This window comes from Oncorhynchus clarkii, chromosome 18 (assembly GCF_045791955.1).
Source record: "Oncorhynchus clarkii lewisi isolate Uvic-CL-2024 chromosome 18, UVic_Ocla_1.0, whole genome shotgun sequence".
Taxonomy (NCBI): Eukaryota; Metazoa; Chordata; class Actinopteri; order Salmoniformes; family Salmonidae; genus Oncorhynchus; species Oncorhynchus clarkii.
The window spans coordinates 26,426,147-26,446,346 of record NC_092164.1 but is presented as its reverse complement, the minus strand read 5'-3'; the positions used below and the strand labels follow the sequence as shown (position 1 = coordinate 26,446,346).

Here is a 20,200-nt window from a genome sequence, read left to right as displayed (position 1 = left end):
CTCTATAGTCAGTTACTAGCAGAATCACTGGAGTTACTCTACAGACAGCGTGTGTGTGTGTGTGTGTGTGTGTGTGTGTGTGTGTGTGTGTGTTAGCCTATGTGCACTAACATTGCTTATCCATTAGTCGATACCATTTGAGCTAAAAGACAAGCGGAAGAGGTCATTTCTAAAGAGCACATGATGTCATAACATTATAAAAGCAATTCAATGCCCTCGTGACTTGGCATTTGTCTTCAGGCCGGGTATTCGTCGTTATTGGCTTTAAATATTACTCCGCTCTCGGTTATGGATAATGCGATAAGTCCAAATTGAATACTCTTTGCCCCCTGGCCAGTCCCCAGAGGGGTGAGAGTGAAAAGGACTCCAGACTGTTGGTCTTTCAGCAGGGTGCAGAGACTGGCACTTATGCCCTTTTCACTACTGTGTTTTAAGATATTTTCTTATCACACTGTCATTTTCACATGGTGTCAACCTGAACCAAACTGTGTTGGCTGTAATATTATATTTTCTTGTTGTTCTTTCCAGCGCTGTTCTAGCAACTATACTCAGTTTGACTCGGCTTGGCAGTGTGGAAAGCCCTTCAGTTCAGACACTCACCTGGCCCCTCCGGTCGGCCTCCTCATTCAATGTCTTGGTTCTCCACGGTAGGCGCGGGCACCAGTTCTCCACCTAAAATTACATTAACATCAGAACATAACATCAGAAGGAACTGAGATGTAAAATGTGATTCATATGGGGCCTGTGAACTCTACCAACGAAGAGGAGAGAGAGGAGAGGACGCAGTGTCGAGGGAGGGAGGAAAGGACACTAGGGTTGTGTCCAAAATGGCACACTCTTCTCTATATAGTGCACTACTTATGACCAGAGCCTAATAGGCCTTGGTCAAAAGTAATTCACTATATAGGAAATAGGGTAACATTTGGGATGCAGCCTAGGGGGCAAATCAGGCAATCATTAGGCAGGTAATTATTTCAGTGAAAGCAGATGTCATGCTGACAGAGGCCTGGCTCGCTTTGTTCTCACTTCAGAAGTTCTGATGCATCAACTAGCTATGATGGGACCAGCCTCACTGTTGAGTGCAGATACAGAGATAGTCATGTACTGTAATGACATCCTATTCCCTATATAGTGCACTATTTTGGGGGGTGTCTGGCTGATAGGGTGTAGGGCTCTGGCCAAAAGTAGTTCACTACATTGGGGATAGGGTGCCATTTGGATAAACTCTTAATCAATTAAGCCTCAATCAACTTCATTCACTCACTGAGCCAGTGAGGCAACCAGTGGAACCCTGATACACTACAACTGACCCTTAAAATGGAGGCTGGGGTTTTAGCTGTGACAGCCCCAACGTTGGGTCCATCCGTCTGGCTGTCCACTCTGAGCATGGGAAATTGGGCTACATCCCAAATGCCTCCTCACTCTGAGGAGGGTGCATTGCGTGAGAGAGGCAGAGAAGGAAAGAACAAGGCTGATACTATATGGAAATACATGCATATCGCCATGGTGAAATGGTCACATGACTTGAGTGCAAAATGCTCTGTGATAGAGAACTGTCTCACTGATCAGACTTCTCACTGGCTGCATACCTAAGGGTTCCCTGTGGGCCCTAGTCAAAAGTGGTGTACTAAATAGGGAATAGGATGGCATTTGGTACACAGCCACCCTCTCTCCCTTAAAGGAAAATCCCCCCCCCCCACACACACACACACACACACACAGTCCCAAAATGTTTTATATGTCAGCAATCAAGTTCTCAAGATATATACACTTTTAAAAAATACAGAAATACAGCCGGTGTTATGCATTTCGTGTCATATGATGCTGAGTGTTGCATCATGATGCAAACTGCATCATACTGGCTTTTTATGAAAGGTATACATCTTGATTGCTGACATGCAAAACATTTTGGGACTATGTCAACAATGGACTAATGAAACAAATACCAGAATATAGATTTGGGGTGGAGTTTTCCTTTAATGAATCTGGTGCATGTCTTTCCAAACAGGTTTTTTTCAGTAGAGTAAAAGTACATTGCATGGTTCTTCCCCCAAGCACTGCTCTCAACCGATACAACAATTAGAAGCTCCCATATCTGACCAGCTCCCATATCTGACAGAGAATAATCAGCACAAAGAGTCAGGGACTTGAGTTTGATTGAAACAAACTACAGTTGGGTCATTGCTACTTAGCAATGAGCTTCTCATTGACCACCAGAGGACAAACCTTATTTGTGAATTCTATGGTATAAATGGGCTTTACATCTCAAGTGTAGTGTTTGCATGTGCGTACCCTACTCGCTAAGGTCATCAGATAGCTACAGTACATGTTTCCATATTAACGCCTAGAAAAAAACGCAACGCTGTAGGATAATTCACAAGTAAATAGTTCAGTCGTCAAGGGCGCGTGGAGATGCAATGGATGAATACGTAAAGAGCTGGGGAGTTCCACATCCCCCAGGCTGTTAACACTGAATGTCAACGAGTAGATCATACCATAACAAACATAAATGGACAACCAAGGACACACACACACGGACACACACACACTCACCTCGCTGAGATATATGAAGAAGGAGCAGGTGGAGCCGTCCACGCCGTAGTTAGTGTAGCATGAGTCTGACCGCCACATGTCCTTCATCCACTGAGGAAGAGGAGGAGAGACTTGATCAGGACTGAACACAATAGATACCAGTATAGCCTATCAATCCACATCTTGGCCAGTCCTCCCATCCCATGTCTGTGTGTGTGTGAGGACTCATCAATCCAAGGAAAAGAACCAGGCAATATAAGCAAAGAAACAGTGACAAAAATGTGACTGGGCAAAGTGTCAACAGCATTGAAAGTGAAAAAGTGTTTTTGTTGAATGGGCTGATGTTTTTTCGAGACTCAACCGCAAAATACAGTGTTTTCAGATGTTCACAGATGGAGATGTGCAAAACAGTCTAGTCTGCTGAAGCCCAGTGAAGGAGCAGAGTGAAGGAGCAGAGTGGGGCTACGACTTGGCCAAGGCTACGGGGGAATATGGCAATCACTTACACACTCTGGGTTAGGAATAATGGTGTTCCACTCCAACACTGACACATTAAGGCTGAGTCTCAAATGACACCCTATTCATTATGGGCCCTACATAGGGAATAGGCTGCCATATGGGAAGTAGCCTACCTCTTTCCATCGCTGCAATTTCCATCTGATTTTATAAATCGGATTTCCATCCCATTGTTTTTGAATGACTGAATGGCTATGCAGAGTGGGTGTAGGTTTATATGAAACTGCCCTAACTAATTCCACTGAGATTGACAGCCACCCAAGTAAATCCCCTGGAATGTGTCACGCCAGGCAGCTGAAAACATCATTTGCAGCTAATTGACTTAAAGGAATTCTACAGGGGTTTATGAATTCCGAAGTATATTGTAATCGGGAGGAGCAAGAAGTCTTCAATTTGTCTTTTGTTCCTGCTTAAAAACCTTCTGAAAGATTTTTCAAATAATTATTATCCATCAGAGCACAATAACAGGATGGAAAAGGTTGCCAGTAGGAAGTTTGTACCATGTACAGTATTATATAGCACTGTGACAGCTGGGATTTCCACCATACCCCATAAAAGCGCCCGAGGAATAAAATAAACTGTCCGAAGTTATTTTACTAGCCGACAGTTTTATCAGCAGAAACATTTAGGCAACGCGCAACAGAATACATTGAAAAGCTGCATTCTGATTTAACCTCAATAAAACACTTGAGATGTAATGTGGTTGAAATAATCCCATAAAAAAAGAGAAAGGAGATTTGAGACAAACGGAGGCTAAATAGGACAAAAGAACTCATCTGTTTCCGCTATGGAGCCTGTTTGAGCCCTGTTTTGGCTCTTTTAAATGGTGATCGGCTAGCCATGCCTGCCTTTCCTTGGTGCCAGTGCCAGTATAGGCTTGGGAGCAGCCCGCAGAGCAGATGGTCTTTATGATATGACGGTATCTGCTCCGGGCAGACTCCGGCCTGGGGCTGTAGGTCTGTGATTACTTCTGCTGCTGGTGGTTGCTATGTGTGTGTGTGCGTGTTTGCTTGGGTGCGTGTTTGCTTGGGTGCGTGTTTGCTTGGGTGCGTGTTTGCTTGGGTGCGTGTTTGCTTGGGTGCGTGTTTGCTTGGGTGCGTGTTTGCTTGGGTGCGTGTTTGCTTGGGTGCGTGTTTGCTTGGGTGCGTGTTTGCTTGGGTGCGTGTTTGCTTGGGTGCGTGTTTGCTTGGGTGCGTGTTTGTTTGGGTGCGTGTTTGCTTGGGTGCGTGTTTGTTTGGGTGCGTGTTTGCTTGGGCGCGTGTGTGTTTGATTGGGCGCGTGTGTGTTTGATTGGGCGCGTGTGTGTTTGATTGGGCGCGTGTGTGTTTGATTGGGCGCGTGTGTGTTTGATTGGGCGCGTGTGTGTTTGATTGGGCGCGTGTGTGTTTGATTGGCCGCGTGTGTGTTTGATTGGGCGCGTGTGTGTTTGATTGGGTGCGTGGGTGCGTCTCGCTCACCTTGACTTTGCCCTCACAGTGAGGGAAGCCGTCCATGGGGGGAAGCTCACATTTCTCCTGAGCGCCGTTCAGCAGATCTGCGGAAAGAGAGGAGAGAGAGAGAGGAGAGAAAAAGAGAGGAGAGATCAATAAGGTCAGGCACCAGCGTTGGGAGCAAACCGCGCAGGTGTGGAACTGACAGAAAAAATGACGACACGGAGAGATCAATACACACGCATGAATGAACCACACTCCTGTGCACATACACACGGCTTCAGGCATGTATGCGTGTGACACATCAAAAATACACACACACACACTTTGGGTTTACACATCAAAAAGCTCCGAACAACCAATGACTTCACTGGGTCTGTAATTCCATGTATCCTCAGGGAAGTGATGGTATTTTAAAGAGACTGAACATGGCCCAGAATTGAAACAACATATGTACGCATGTGATGTGTGCTCTCTCCCAATAGCACGAGCACAGGTAGCGTAACTTGTGTGACCACATGGTTACATCCATCCGCAACAGATACACGATGCCACAGAGGCTATGCTGTTCCCCTGGCCGAGCATACGGTGGTGTGATTTCCATACCTGACGCAGGTTCAGATAAGCTCGCCTCACACCGACAACAGACGTGTGGAGTTTAGATATGCCAGGGCTACTAAGAGGCTTCAATGGAATGGGGTGCCGGGAATAGTCACACTGCAAAAAAGAAAATGTGATGGCATCTCCTATAAATAAAAGATGACTCGTTTCAATCGTTTTTTGTCCAAAAATGATTGGGTGCTATTCCATATGTGTCTAGATTTCACAAAAACAACAAATGTTATCCTCATATTCCTGTGAGGATGAAGACACCAAGGTTGGGAGAAGGTGTCCCATTAAGAAATGGCTGTTACATGACAGAGGTGGTGATGAGGCTCAGACAGGGCTCTATTTTCTCAGGGGGCTGTCTGAAAGGCTGTCACCATGCCCATCATCATGAACGGAGGATTGGAGAGAGGACAGGAATAGTGGGGGGGGGGGGGGGGGGAGAGAGAGAGAAGAGAGACGAGGCCAGACGAGACAGCCGGTGTGAAGGTAACCTTGAAGGGATACTTTGGGAGACAGAGACAGATGAACTTGTGGATACCATCTGTGTCCAGTATGAAGGAAGTTCGAGGCAGTTTCTCGAGCCAATGCTAACTAGCAATAGCACAATGACTGGAAGTCTATGGGTATCTACTAGCATCTAGGGCCTCATTGCCAAAATCCAGAAGTATCTCTTTAATGACTGGCCTGTCTGAGAGGTGGACCAGATTGCCCCGTCATCAATTCAAGGCTGATACTCTCTCACAGTCCGAGGGAAACTTAGCTTGGACTGACAAGACGATATTGCCATTGGGTCTGTGGCTTGGCCACGAGTGGATTACCGGTATCAGCACTGGCATTTAAACAAATTCGATTTCAATAAGAGAACCTTTGCAGACTACGTGTTTTGGACAAAAATCCCAAGGTTCCTGTTAAAAATCTCTTAACAGTCACTACCTGTTCTGTGATCATTTGTTCTGAAGTAAGAAGCAAAGCATCGGCACAGAATGGAGAGAAAACAAGAGGCAGGCTTTTTACCATTTGCGACCCATGGTGAGCTTGCCAATAACAAAGACGCAGACAGAGTGACAAAATCTTGCATCCAAAAGGCTTGTACAGAGCCAAACATTACACAATACATCCCTTTGTTCTATAGCGATTGAGCAGTCCCAGATTCATTATTAAACCTTCAGGACCGGCTCGCCTCAAACTCTGAGTTCTGACAAGACCCGCAGTGTTTGGGCTAAAGATTAGACTAAAACTCTACAGCGCATAGACCAATGAGAATTATTCCTTCTGCACCGAGTAGCAATCACTAAGAAACAAAAGAGATTTCAGTGAGAGAGAAGAAAATGTATCAGAATTCTAATAAACAGAATGTCATGTGATCGCTGCACGCAAAGCTATTCTATACGACCACGTCAGGAGTGTGTTTGTGTGTATCTGTTACTGAGGGGATCTCAGGCTGATAACAGAGTATGTTATCTCTTCTCCAGGAAGAACCAAAAAAATCACAGATTAAAATGTGTTTAATGCACACAGCGCTTTGGCTTAATAACCCTAGATGTAAGAGCTCATGCTGCGACGCTGCCCTCTTGTCTATTTTAATAGCTTTGTTATTTTCATACTCGCCATAAGTACAGAATATATAATACACAGCATAGGGGTGGATGCAGTAAACAATGGTGATAGACAAATGAGAACGCTCCGGGGTGAAGTTCCACCTAGGTACAGATCTAGGATGAGCTTCCTCAAACTTAACATTAAACATTATGTGGTAAATGCCAAACTGACCCGAGATCAGCATCTAGCGGATACTTCAACCTACACCAATGAGAACCAAATAAGAAGAGGGACATTCACTGCTATTCACCAACTTCCAGCGGGTCCAAGCACCTAAAGATGCCTTTGAGAGATCCTGTTTCAGTCATAATCTGCTAAAAGAAGCCTTTGAACGAGATGAGACAGTCAATCAGCGTGTTTGAGGGGATCAGTTTGAAGGAGGCGCTGAATCAATCATCACATAATGAGTAAGCCCGAGCAGTGATTCTGCGCAGTCCAACTGCAATGGAATCCAACATGCACAATGCAACACCTGAGCCAGTGTGTGTGACATTGGAGGCTATGCGTTTTTGCATGCACCCATTTATTGATTGCATTTCGTATCGGATGCGTGTATTTCTGTATTCTGTAGTGCTAATTTGTAAAAGAGACCAGGGTATCAATATGACTCCCTGTTAAAACAAAGGTGAAATAAATGCAGATATGGACAACGGTCATGTGGTCATGAGACGGCTAGCCTGAGACGAAAGGGCCTCTGGTTTAGCCATGGTTTCCCGGGGCAACAGGAGCAGGAGAACAATAGGGGGAGGCAGACAGATTATTATTGAACTATTTTCTATCATATCCTTTCGAACAAAGGCCTCGCACTGGACGAAGGGGAGAGTAGCGGACCTCATGCTGAGCCCATCGGCCTGTGTCCCCCACACACACGTCTCCCTCCTCCTCTGGACAAGACGAGATGAGACCAGCTGATATGAGCTGAGACTGGCTGAGATCTAACCAGCCAGAGTGTCTGAATCAAAACATGGCTTCTTAAGTCGCTGCTGCTTTAATCAAGCAGAAAGAGCTGCCTGTCGCCAAGTGGCAGGCTAAATATAGCCGCATTATAATCAAATGTCAGAGAGGTGGTATTTAAACCTAACAAGAGAGCTCTCCACATGCTGTGCCTTCTTCACAGAGCATCTTTAAGCCCGATGAGCATCTTTAGTCTGATGAACCACACAACGGGTGTTTAGGATTTAGATTGACATGCTGCACTGTGGTCACGGCAACTGCAACGCTTGCATAATAGTACTCTGTGGAACATGCAGCATAAAAGAGGGGGGGGGGGGGGGGGCGCCAGACAATGCAAATAGTCCGGGTAGCCATTTGATTACCTGTTCAGGATTCTTATGGCCTGGGGGTAAAAACTGTTGAGAAGCCTTTTTGTCTTAGACTTGGCACTCCGGTACCGCTTGCAATGCGGTAGTAGAGAGAACAGTCTATGACTGGGGGGCTGGGGTCTTTGACAATTGTTAGGGCCTTCCTCTGACACCGCCTGGTGTAGGCAGCTTAGCCCCAGTGATGTACTGGGCCGTGCGCACTACCCTCTGTAGTGCCTTGCGGTCGGAGGCTGAGCAATTGCCGTTCCAGGCAGTGATGCAACCAGGATGCTCTCGATGTTGCAGCTGTAGAACCTTTAGAGGATCTGAGGACCCATGCCAAATCTTTTCAGACTCCTGAGGGGGAATAGGCTTTGTCGTGCCCTCTTTACAACTGTCTTGGTGTGTTTGGACCATTCTAGTTTGTTGGTGATGCGGACACCAAGGAACTTGAAGCTCTCAACCCTGCTCCACTACAGCCCCGTCGATGAGAATGGGGGCGTGCTCGGTCCTCCTTTTCCAGTAGTCCACAATCATCTCCTTAGTATTGGTTACGTTGAGGGATAGGTTGTTATTCTGGTGCCACCCGGCCAGGTCTCTGACCTCCTCCCTATAGGCTGTCTCGTCGTTGTCGGTGATCAGGCCTACCACTGTTGTGTCGTCTGCAATCTTCTGATAATGCGAGCCAATAAGCCCTCCGAGAGCCTAAGCAACCCTCTACTTGACAGGTAGAGAGAACTAAGGCGGTGATGGTGGAGAGATGACACATTTAGCAGCATTGCATAAGACCACTTCCACTGAATGAAGGAAACATGAGGGTGCTACTCAATGACACAGTACCACTGGAGATCTTTGAGGAGGAGTTCTATGGTTTGCCAGTACAAAATGTCATCCGATCAGAGTTGCAAAAATTAATTCCATTATACCCTTGCTCGAAATCCAGATGGAACTATTAACAGATGATATAAGATCCAGACAATCACAAAATACAATTCTGGAATTTTACAAGCCTAAATCAGAAAGGAAGGCAGCTACTAGCAGTAGTAGTGCTGTATATCCAAGGTAGAAAGAGGAAGGAGGCATTTTCTCTCCATTGTCATTTTGCTTCTCTGAGTTGATCATAAAGCTAAACCCAGGTTTAGCTTGGGTTAACCCGAAATGTACTTTGGACTAAATACATCAGGCTCAAGTTACACCCTCTCCTCTTCCTCAGCCCCCCTTCAATCTCAATCCTTTCCTCACAGTCCTGCGCTCATCATCACCCACCTTCCGACATTTTAGCTTTCTGGACGCATTACGTAAGGAAGAAGCATCATGGAATCCACTCAACAATGAAAGGTGCCGTTACAGAGTGGGAGAGATACATGGGGTGCCCTATTCACTATATAGTGCACTACTTATGACCAGAGCCCTAAGGGCCCTGGTCAAAAGTAGTGCACTATAAAGGAAATATGGTGCAATTTCAGACTCAACCATGGTCCAACTCCATAATGGCAAGATATAAAAAATATATTTTCCGCGCTTTGCATCTCTCTCACCGCTTCTGTTCCATCAAGACCACAGCTCCTCGGCCAACTTTGGGTGTACTTTTCCCTGCGAGTGACGAGCAAAGACATTTTTGAACACCTCATCAATTAAGCAAGAGGCAGATAATGGAGAGTGCCCTCTCAGCCACAGAACAGCTATAGGCTCTCAGTGGGGTGACAGGAGGAGAGGGGCTGTGTGTGTGTGTGAGAGTGAGTGAGTGAGTGTGAGTGAGTGTGAGTGAGTGAGTGAGTGAGTGAGTGAGTGTGAGAGTGAGTGTGAGAGTGTGAGTGAGTGTGAGTGTGAGAGTGTGAGAGCGTGAGAGTGTGAGTGAGTGAGTGAGTGAGTGAGTGAGTGAGTGAGTGAGTGAGTGAGTGAGAGAGTGAGAGAGTGAGTGAGTGAGAGAGTACACACTTGTTTTCCTACATTATCAGGACGCCAATCTCCTAAAAATTCACATAATGCCTTGACAATTGTAGGACTCTTTTTGTTGTTGAATTTGGTCAAATTATATTTAAATGTTTAGGTTTAGGTTTTTGGGGTTAAGGTTAGGGTTTTGGGGGTTTAAGGTAAGAGTTAGGTCTAGGGGTGAGGAGGGAAAAAAGTGGAATTCCACAAAAATAAGGCTGTGTGGACTTTGAGGGGATGTTTTGGAAGCGGAGAAGCTGGATGATGACCATAATCAGGGGTGATTTTCCAGGGAGGAAAAATATACACACAGACAAACCTGGAGCGAAACTGCCAGCGTGGCTGTTGTTGATTGACTCTAGTCTAGAGAAGTCATCCAGAACAGTCTTTATTCTCTACAGGACTTCACAACAGTGTAAGAACATAACAACATGCCTGTTCTAGTGTGTGTGTGTGTGTGTGGTGTGTGGTGTGTGTGTGTCTGTGTCCGTGTGTGTGTGTGTCCGTTCTCGGCTACAGGCTCTCACCAGGGCTTGGTTTCCCAAAAGCATCTTAAGGCTAAGTTCAGTGACCTCAATGGTTCTAACGACGAACTTAGCCTTGAGCTCAATGGTTCTAATGATTAACTTAGGCTTAAGATAATTTTGGGAAACCAGGACCAGAACTTCAGTCTCACAGCAGCGTAAATAACAACAGTTCCCCGAGTGCCTGTGGCAGCCAAAAGCCTTGATTTATCATTTCATCATCTCCCAAGCATGACTAATGTTCCCCGGATCCAAATTAATTAAGAAGAGCTATGTAATATTTACTAATGAGACAAAGCCGCAACGGAGGGAAGAAACCATCGTGAGAGTAATATTTCTGAGAATTCAGGTAGTCAGGGACTGGGCTTTGAATAGCATTTGAATAACATTGACTCTGTACTGGCACCCCCAGTGTGTGTGTGTGTGTATATATATATATATATATATGTGTATATGTATATGTATGTATGTATGTATGTATGTATATATATATATATATATATATATATATATATATATATATATATATCCTTGTTATTTTATTGTGTTACTTTTTATTTTATCTTTTACTTTTTTCTTAACTATATTTCTTGAACTGCATTGTTGGTTAAGAGCTTGTAAGTAAGCATTTCACTGTAAGGTGTTGTAACCTGTTGTATTCTGCGTATGTGACAAATAAAATGTGATTTTAAATGTTCATTCCTCATTCAAAGGGCTTCAATGTGCTGTGTGGGTTAAAGTCGCCTCTAGATGCTGCATTTCTTCCACTAATGGTTAACAGGGCCTAAAATGAACACCATCCACCTGCGGGTAGATTTTGGCATTGACGGGTGGTCAGGGCGAGCATTTTACTCGTATGTGTGAATACAAATAGTCAAGAATTATCACATTTATAGTCAAATAAATGCTGCAGTAGCTGTTTTCAAAGTATTTCTGCCTTGTCGTTTCATAGCTGGTAAATTAATCACACAAAGTCAAAGAACTATGTATCCTATATAGCTTACTCTACTTTGCGCTACAACATCGCCTAGCTGGGGTGTTGATTGAAATATAAATTTTTTGAAGCACTGCGCCCATCCATAAAAGTCTGTCTAATTTCCTTGAAACTAAAGTCTGCTGAAGTGAGACTTTGTCCTTGGGTTTCTTGGCTATTTACATTGTTTTGTTCACAAGCTAGGTTGTTTTTCTATGTTGGAATTTCAACTACTAGGAAAGAGAAGAAAACGCTTCTACTAGTCAGAATCAAATCTCAAAAGGCACAAACAGGACTTAAGTCTGCACTACAACGGTAACCTTAAAAGTGCAGGTGGACATGTTTGTCTCCTCTGTGATACACTATATATACACAAAAGTAGTGGATTCAGCTATTTCTGCCACACCCGTTGCTGATTGTTCATCGGGAGCTTCATGAGCAGCCCCACACAAGGCAAACCTAAGATCACCATGCGCAATGCCAAGTGTCGGCTGGAGTGGTGTAAAGCTCGCCGCCATTGGAGCAGTAGAAACGCCGTTCTCTGGAGTGATGAATCACGCTTCACCATCTGGCAGAATCTGGGTTTGGTGAATGCCAGGAGAACCCTACCTTCCCGAATGCATAGTGCCTACGGTAACGTTTGGTGGAGTAGGAATAATGTTCTGGGCTGTTTTTTCATGTTTTTTTCATGGTTCGGGCTAGGCCCCTTAGTTCCAGTGAAGGGGAAATCTTAACACTACAACATACAATGACATTCCAGAAAATTCAGTGCATTGAACTTTGTGGAACAGTTTGGGGAAGGCCCTTCCCTGTTTCAACATGACAATGCCCCCGTGTACAAAGAAAGGTCCACACAGAAATGGTTTGTCGAGATCAGTGTGGAAGAACTTAACTGGCCTGCAAAGAGCCCGGACCTCAACCCCATTGAACACCTTTGGGATTAATTGGAATGGCGACTGCGAGCTAGGCCTAATTGCCCAACATCAGTGCCAAACCTCACTAATGCTTGTGGCATTAGTGTCTCCGCAACAATGTTCCAACATCTAGTGGAATGTCTTCCCAGAAGACTGGAGGCTGTTATAGCAGCAAAGGGGGACCAACTCCATATTAATGCCCATGATTTTGGAATGAGATGTTCAATGAGCAGGTGTCCACATACTTTTGGTCATGTAGTGTATTTAGGTAAAAAAAAAAAAAATTAAAATAAATATATACAGTTGAAATCGGAGGTTTACATACACTTAGGTTGGAGTCACTAAAACTCATTTTTCAACCACTCCACAAATTTCTTGTTAACAAACTATAGTTTTGGCAAGTCGGTTAGGACATCTACTTCATGCATGACAAGTAATTTTTCTAACAATTGTTTACAGACAGATTATTTCACTTATAATTCACTGTATCACAATTCCAGTGGGTCAGAAGTTTACATACACTAAGTTGACTGTGCCTTTAAACAGCTTGGAAAATTCCTGAAAATGATGTCATGGCTTTAGAAGCTTCTGATAGGCTAATTGACATCATTTGAGTCAATTGGTGGTGTACGTATTTCAAGGCCTACCTTCAAACTCAGTGCCTCTTTGCTTGACATCATGGGAAAATCTAAAGAAACCAGCCAAGACCCCAGAAAAAACATTGTAGACCTCCATGAGTCTGGTTCATCCTTGGAAGCAATTTCCAAACGCCTGAAGGTACCACGTTCATCTGTACAAACAATAGTACGCAATTATAAACTCCATGGAACCACGCAGCCATCATACTGCTCAGGAAGGAGACGCGTTCTGTCTCCTAGAGATGAACGTACTTTGGTGCGAAAAGTGCAAATCAATCCCAGAACAACAGCAAAAGACCTCGTGAAGATGCTGGAGGAAACCGGTACAAAAGTATCTATATCCACAGTTAAAACGAGTCCTATATCGACATAACCTGAAAGGGCGCTCAGCAAGGAAGAAGCCAGTGCTCCAAAACTGCCATAAAAAAAGCCAGACTACGGTTTGCAACTGCACATGGGGACAAAGATTGTACTTTTTTGAGAAATGTCCTGTAGTCTGATGAAACAAAAATAGAACTGTTTGGCCATAATGATTATGTTTGGAGGAAAATGGGGAGGCTTGCAAGCTGAAGAACACCATCCCAACTGTGAAGCATGGGGGTGGCAGCATCATGTTGTGGGGGTGGCAGCATCATGTTGTGGGGGTGCTTTGCTGCAGGAACAACTGGTGCACTTTACAAAATAGAGGGAGGAATATTATGTGGCTATATTGAAGCAACATCTCAAGACATCAGTCAGGAAGTTAAAACTTGGTCGCAAATGGGTCTTCCAAATGGACAATGACCCCAAGCATACTTCCAAAGTTGTGGCAAAAAGGCTTAAGGACAACAAAGTCAAGGTATTGGAGTTGCCATCACAAAGCCCTGACCTCAATCCTATAGAACATTTGTGGGCAGAACTGTAAAAGAGTGTGCGAGCAAGGTGGCCTACAAAACCTGACTCAGTTACACCAGCTCTGTCAGGAGGAATTGGCCAAAATTCACCCAACTTATTGTGGGATGATGTGGAAGGCTACCCGAAACTACCGAAATGTAAACTTCTGACCCACTGAGAATGTGATGAAAGAAATAAAAGCTGAAAGAAACCAGTCTCTCTACTATTATTCTGACATTTCACATTCTTAAAATAAAATGGTGATCCTAACTGACCTAAGACAGGGAATTTTTACTAGGATTAAATGTCAGGAATTGTGAAAAACTGAGCTTAAATGTATTTGTCTAAGGTGTATGTAAACTTCCGACTTCAACTGTGTGTGTGTGAATGTACGTATATATATATATATATATATATATATATATACACAATATACACCATATTAGTTACGTCTTACTAGTAATATATTTATTATTTTTGAAACATTACAAAGCATTACATTACAAAGCATGCTAATCAATTTTTGTATGTTTTGTTGTTTTGTTGTACTTTTTTTGCCACAGTGGCTGGTGGACCAAAAAGTACATTTTATGCCCTGATGGTTGGGATTGGGGGAGGAGAAGCTGATCCTAGATCTGTACATAGAGGAAACGCCAGAGTGCAATGTGCAAGAACAGGTGTACCCATTCGCGCTCCCATTCATTTAAACCTAGGCCTATGTTTCCAAAGGTCGTTCTGTAATATCAGCATCATAAACTACCTTTCCCCTAGAATCACCATAAACGACCTGATTTGCACAGAGGCAAAAGAGAGGTTTTACATTTACAGCTCTAGTGTTTTGCTGGCGGCGACTTTGTGCCTTCACACCATAAACTGGTTTAAAGTATATAGACCATAAAATATCAGAACTGTGATGGAGAACACATGACTGTTTGTACTTCTATGGGATAAAATGTCTCTCCTAGGTACAGATCAAGGATCAGCTTCCCTCCCCCCAATCCTAACCTTAACCTTTAGCGGGAAAATGCTAAACTGACAAAAGATCAGCATCTAAGTGCAACTTCACCCTACACCCAGCAACACTAGCTAGCACCAATATGACTAGCCTGTAGTCAAATGTCTCATACTGCAGCTACAATATTTGCATAGCATTATCCATGCAGGAAAACATTGGTCCTTCCCAAGGCTGCATGATAATATGTTACTGTGTGTACAGCCAGCATGAAACAATCATGCCTTGTTACTGACTGTAGAGGGATCGGGCTATCTTAAGTGTATCCTCTATTATGATTCCTGTCAACAAAAACATCAGCACATTCTCTAAGACCTGATTCAATCACTAAACCGAGGTTAGACTAGCCAGGTCCCAGATCTGTTTGTGTGGTCTTGCCAATTCCTATGGTCATTGTCACGTCAACTGAGAGCACAAGATCTGGGACCAAGCTAGGGTTGTTGGAGTGCATTGATGAATTAAGAAAAATAGTCAAATCTACCACCGCGAACCAGAGTAGAAACAGATGCGACCGCCTCAACAACAACACATGCTGTACAAGTGTAGGGCCCCAGATGAGGCTAAAGTTGATCCTCTCTGAACGTATACAGAGCCACTGTTAGTTCTAACAAAACCCAAATATCTGTTTTAGAAAGGGGGGAGTTAATACAGAGCAGCGCTCTGTTTACCGCCCCCCTGAATACGGCTGCCTCGTTCAGTACGGCTCAAACAGTCAAACACAAGCCAGCAGAGGAGAGAAAAAGAGACAGAAAGGGAGAGGAGTGAAACTGAGTGGCGCACATGGCCTGGCTGCTGGAGCCAGCCAGCCAGCCAGCCAGCTAGCCATCCCATCCAATCCAGGCCTTGATCAGGCAGGGCACTGCAGAACACGTTTTCGAGGCATGATACATTATCCTCCTTTGTGAGCTATGCAAGTGGCCACATTTCTCAACCTCTCGCAGTTTGTTTACATTTAGATCCTCATCCGCACTCCATATGAATAAGTGTCTATGGGGAGACCTCCAATAATTGCTCTAAAAAAGTGAGCTAGACAGGGGAAGAAAACATTGCATGTTGTACTGCAAATGGTTTGCTAAATCTGCACTGATGCAAAGCAGAGGCCTTCCCGGGCCGTAACCCCAATGTCACCCTATTCCCTATATAGTGCACTATTTTTCACCTGGGCCCGCAGTAGTGCACTATGTAGAGAAAAGGGTGCCATTTGGGACACACCCCCATGAGTTGTTTCCAACTGGATCTGTTAGCAGCCTGTTCCAGGAAAAGCCTAGAAACGTTCAGCAGTGCACTCAAAAACATGCTAGAATGTTTTCCATTATGCTGTCATGCAGGTGGAACACAGAGCAGGTTTTATCTCACTTCCAGAGGAGATAAGGAAATTCAAAAGCTCATGGAAGCGATTCAGAATACAAATGTCCTTTCTGGCTCCTAAGATAGCAATCTTGCTTTGTAGTGGGGCAATTTATTCAAAAAGCAAGACTATCTAGCCTACTCCTTGTTCAAAAGCCTTTTCTCTTGCCTACCTCTGCGTGGTGTCGGTTACCCAGTACCGATGCCTGTACATTTCACTGTGCAATTGCCAAACCAATTTGACTAAAACCCAACTGCAGTGAAAGCTTGGAAATGTCAGTGCTGTTCTCTGCGAGTGGCCCTGAGCAGGGTGGCAGACGAGGTGTGATGGCACAGAGGCATCCGTCCTTATTCACAAGCTGGTGAGAGGGCGGTGGTGCATGTAACAGAGGTGGTTCGATGAACCACGCTGGTGTGATGAGTAACTTTGTTTGCAATTTGGATGAGAACGGAAGCCTAGGCTTTACCTCAGAGAGATGACACGTTTGCAGGAGACCCGGGTTTGAACCCAACCAGACACACACCCACCAGTCAGTTCCTGAGCCTGACCCTCTCAACACGGCTTGCCAGACATGTTCCTGCCACATCCTCCAAATGTCAGCCCGTGTAGCATGTCGTACTGTGTATTAATGGAAAAGAGGTCAGGTGTTACAGTGAAGAAGTGCCTCTCACAATGTCAGGCTGTCAAGGTAGTCAATGCGCCAAGCTATGAAGTGTTTTCTGATGCACACACGACACACACGCTCAAATGTGCACGAGGTCAGAGTCTCAAACAGGAACTCAAAACATATAATAAACAATCCATATCCGCATGATCTTTTTTTTCTCCCAAGCTGGCATAGCAGTCAGACGTCCTTTGTCCTCATCTTGCCCAGTATATACACATATATACATATACATACACCTTTCTCCGCATATCTTTTATATATTTTCTTTTACAAAAACTCAACTTCAAAACACTCTCCTGCAACCCGCCTCAGCCACCAATTGTGCAAGTTCTCCCACTTAAAAAGATGAGTGAGGCCTGTAATTTTCATCATAGGTACACTTCAACTATGACAGACAAAATGAGAAGAAAAAAAAAAAAATCGAGAAAATCACATTGTAGGATTTTTTATGAATTTATTTGCAAATTATGGTGGAAAATAAGTATTTGGTCAATAACAAAAGTTTCTCAATACTTTGTTATATACCCTTTGTTGGCAATGACAGAGGTCAAACGTTTTCTGTAAATCTTCACAAGGTTTTCACACACTGTTGCTGGTATTTTGGCCCATTCCTCCATGCAGATCTCCTCTAGAGCAGTGATGTTTTGGGGCTGTGGCTGGGCAACACAGACTTTCAACTCCCTCCAAAGATTTTCTATGGGGTTGAGATCTGGAGACTGGCTAGACCACTCCAGGACCTTGAAATGCTTCTTACGAAGCCACTCCTTCATTGCCCGACCAAAGTGTTTGGGATCATTGTCATGCTGAAAGACCCAGCCACGTTTCATCTTCAATGCCCTTGCTGATGGAAGGAAGTTTTCACTCAAAATCTCATGATACATGGCCCCATTCATTCTTTCCTTTACACGGATCAGTCGTCCTGGTCCCTTTGCAGAAAAACAGCCCAAAGCATAATGTTTCCACCCCCATGCTTCACAGTAGGTATGGTGTTCTGTGGATGCAACTCAGCATTCTTTGTCCTCCAAACACGACGAGATGAGTTTTTACCAAAATAGATCTATTTTGGTTTCATCTGACCATATGACATTCTCCCAATCTTCTTCTGGATCATCCAAATGCTCTCTAGCAAACTTCAGACAGGTCTGGACATGTACTGGCTTAAGCAGGGGGACACGTCTGGCACTGCAGGATTTGAGTCCCTGCCGGCATAGTGTGTTACTGATGATAGGCTTTGTTACTTTGGTCCCAGCTCTCTGCAGGTCATTCACTAGGTCCCCCCGTGTGGCTCTGGGATTTTTGCTCACCTTTCTTGTGATCATTTTGACCCCACGGGGTGAGATCTTGCGTGGAGCCCCAGATCGAGGGAGATTATCAGTGGTCTTGTATGTCTTCCATTTCCTAATAATTGCTCCCACAGTTGATTTCTTCAAACAATGCTGCTTACCTATTGCAGATTCAGTCTTCCCAGCCTGGTGTAGGTCTACAATTTTGTTTCTGGTGTCCTTTGACAGCTCTTTGGTCTTGGCCATAGAGGAGTTTGGAGTGTGACTGTTTGAGCTTGTGGACAGGTGTCTTTTATACTGATAACAAGTTCAAACAGGCGTCATTAATACAGGTAACGAGTGGAGGACAGAGGAGCCTCTTGAAGAAGAAGTTACAGGTCTGTGAGAGCCAGAAATCTTGCTTGTTTGTAGGTGACCAAATACTTATTTCCCACCATAATTAGCAAATAAATTCATTAAAAATCCTACAATGTGATTTTCTGGATTTTTTTTTCTAATTTTGTCTGTCATAGTTGAAGTGTACCTATGATGAAAATTACAGGCCTCTCATCTTTTTAAGTGGGAGAACTTGCACAATTGGTGGCTGACTAAATACCTTTTTGCCCCACTGTATATATTATTTACCTCAAATTTGAAATCCACAATAGAAGTTAGCCAGAAACTAACCAGAAGCTAGCCAGAAGCTAACCAGAAGCTAACCAGTTTACTGGCTAAAGTTAGTATTCAGCTAACCACTGTTTGTGGTCATCAGCTATCCTTTAGCTCAAAAATCTATCGGCAGTTTTCTACAACGCGACTCAGACCAGAACATACCGGACCTATTTCTCTCTCCATATCCCCGGATTTCAATCGCAAGCTCTGGACATTTACTCCTGGATCTCGCAGCTAGCTAGCTGATATCCGTGTGACTATTGGCTTACGTCTGATCCCGGGGCAAACATCAATTATTCCGGAGCTAGCCAGCTGAAGAGTTCCATCAGCCTCTCCTGGGCTACAATCAACTATCCGGACCCGTTTTACTGCCGATGCTGAGCCCCACCGGGCTTTCACGACTAGACTATCGATGTTATCTGCCCGAGGGAGTTATCCAACTAGCCCCTCCGTTGCGACGTTCCCTGAACCCCCATCTGCGGCCCGCTAATCATTAGCCGTCTTATGGGCTGCTATCTGAATAGGTCTATCGGACAATTTTTCTTGTGTCACTATAACTATATCTATTTTGCCAATTGGATTGATCCCCTCTACCACACGGAACCCCACTAATCTACTGACGGAAACGCACAAGGTGGCTAAAAACAGACCTCCATCCTATGCTAGCTTGCTACCGATGGCCCGGCTAGCTGTCTGAATCGCCATGACCCCAAACAACCTCACTACTCACTGGACCCTTATGATCACTCGACTAAGCATGCCTCTCCTTAATGTCAATATGCCTTGTCCATTGCTGTTCTGGGTAGTGTGTATTGGCTTATTTCACTGTAGAGCCTCTAGCCCTGCTCATTATACCTTATCCAACCTTTCAGTTCCACCACCCACACATGCGATGACATCACCTGGTTTCAATGATGTTTCTAGAGACAATATCTCTCTCATCATCACTCAATACCTAGGTTTACCTCCACTGTATTCACATCCTACCATACCTTTGTCTGTACATTATACCTTGAAGCTATTTTATCGCCCCCAGAAACCTCCGTTTACTCTCTGTTCCAGACGTTCTAGACGACAAATTCTCATAGCTTTTAGCCGTACCCTTATCCTACTCTACCTGACTCTACTCTACCTGATGTAGAGGTGAATTCAGGCCCTGCCGTGCCTAGCTCCACTCCCAGGCGCTCTCTTTTGATGACTTCTGTAACTGTAATAGCCTTGGTTTCATGCATGTTAACATTAGAAGCCTCCTCCCTAAGTTTGTTTCATTCACTGCTTTAGCACACTCTGCCAACACGGATGTTCTAGCCGTGTCTGAATCCTGGCTTAGGAAGACCACCAAAAATTCTGAAATTTTCATCCCTAACTACAACATTTTCAGACAAGATAGAACGGCCA

At 44.4% G+C, this 20,200-nt stretch overlaps 1 protein-coding gene across 1 annotated transcript in view; it reads right to left on the bottom strand.

The window, feature by feature from the left end:
* Positions 1-20,200, bottom strand: part of LOC139373274 (alpha-1,6-mannosylglycoprotein 6-beta-N-acetylglucosaminyltransferase A-like) — a 106,014-nt gene that overhangs the window by 54,680 nt on the left and 31,134 nt on the right. Inside the window, exons 5-7 of the mRNA XM_071113603.1 lie at positions 4,506-4,582; positions 2,554-2,643; positions 601-672 (exon numbers count right to left, since the gene is read on the bottom strand). Coding sequence (XP_070969704.1) covers positions 601-672; positions 2,554-2,643; positions 4,506-4,582 — 239 coding nt within the window. The remainder of the gene's footprint in view (positions 1-600; positions 673-2,553; positions 2,644-4,505; positions 4,583-20,200) is intronic.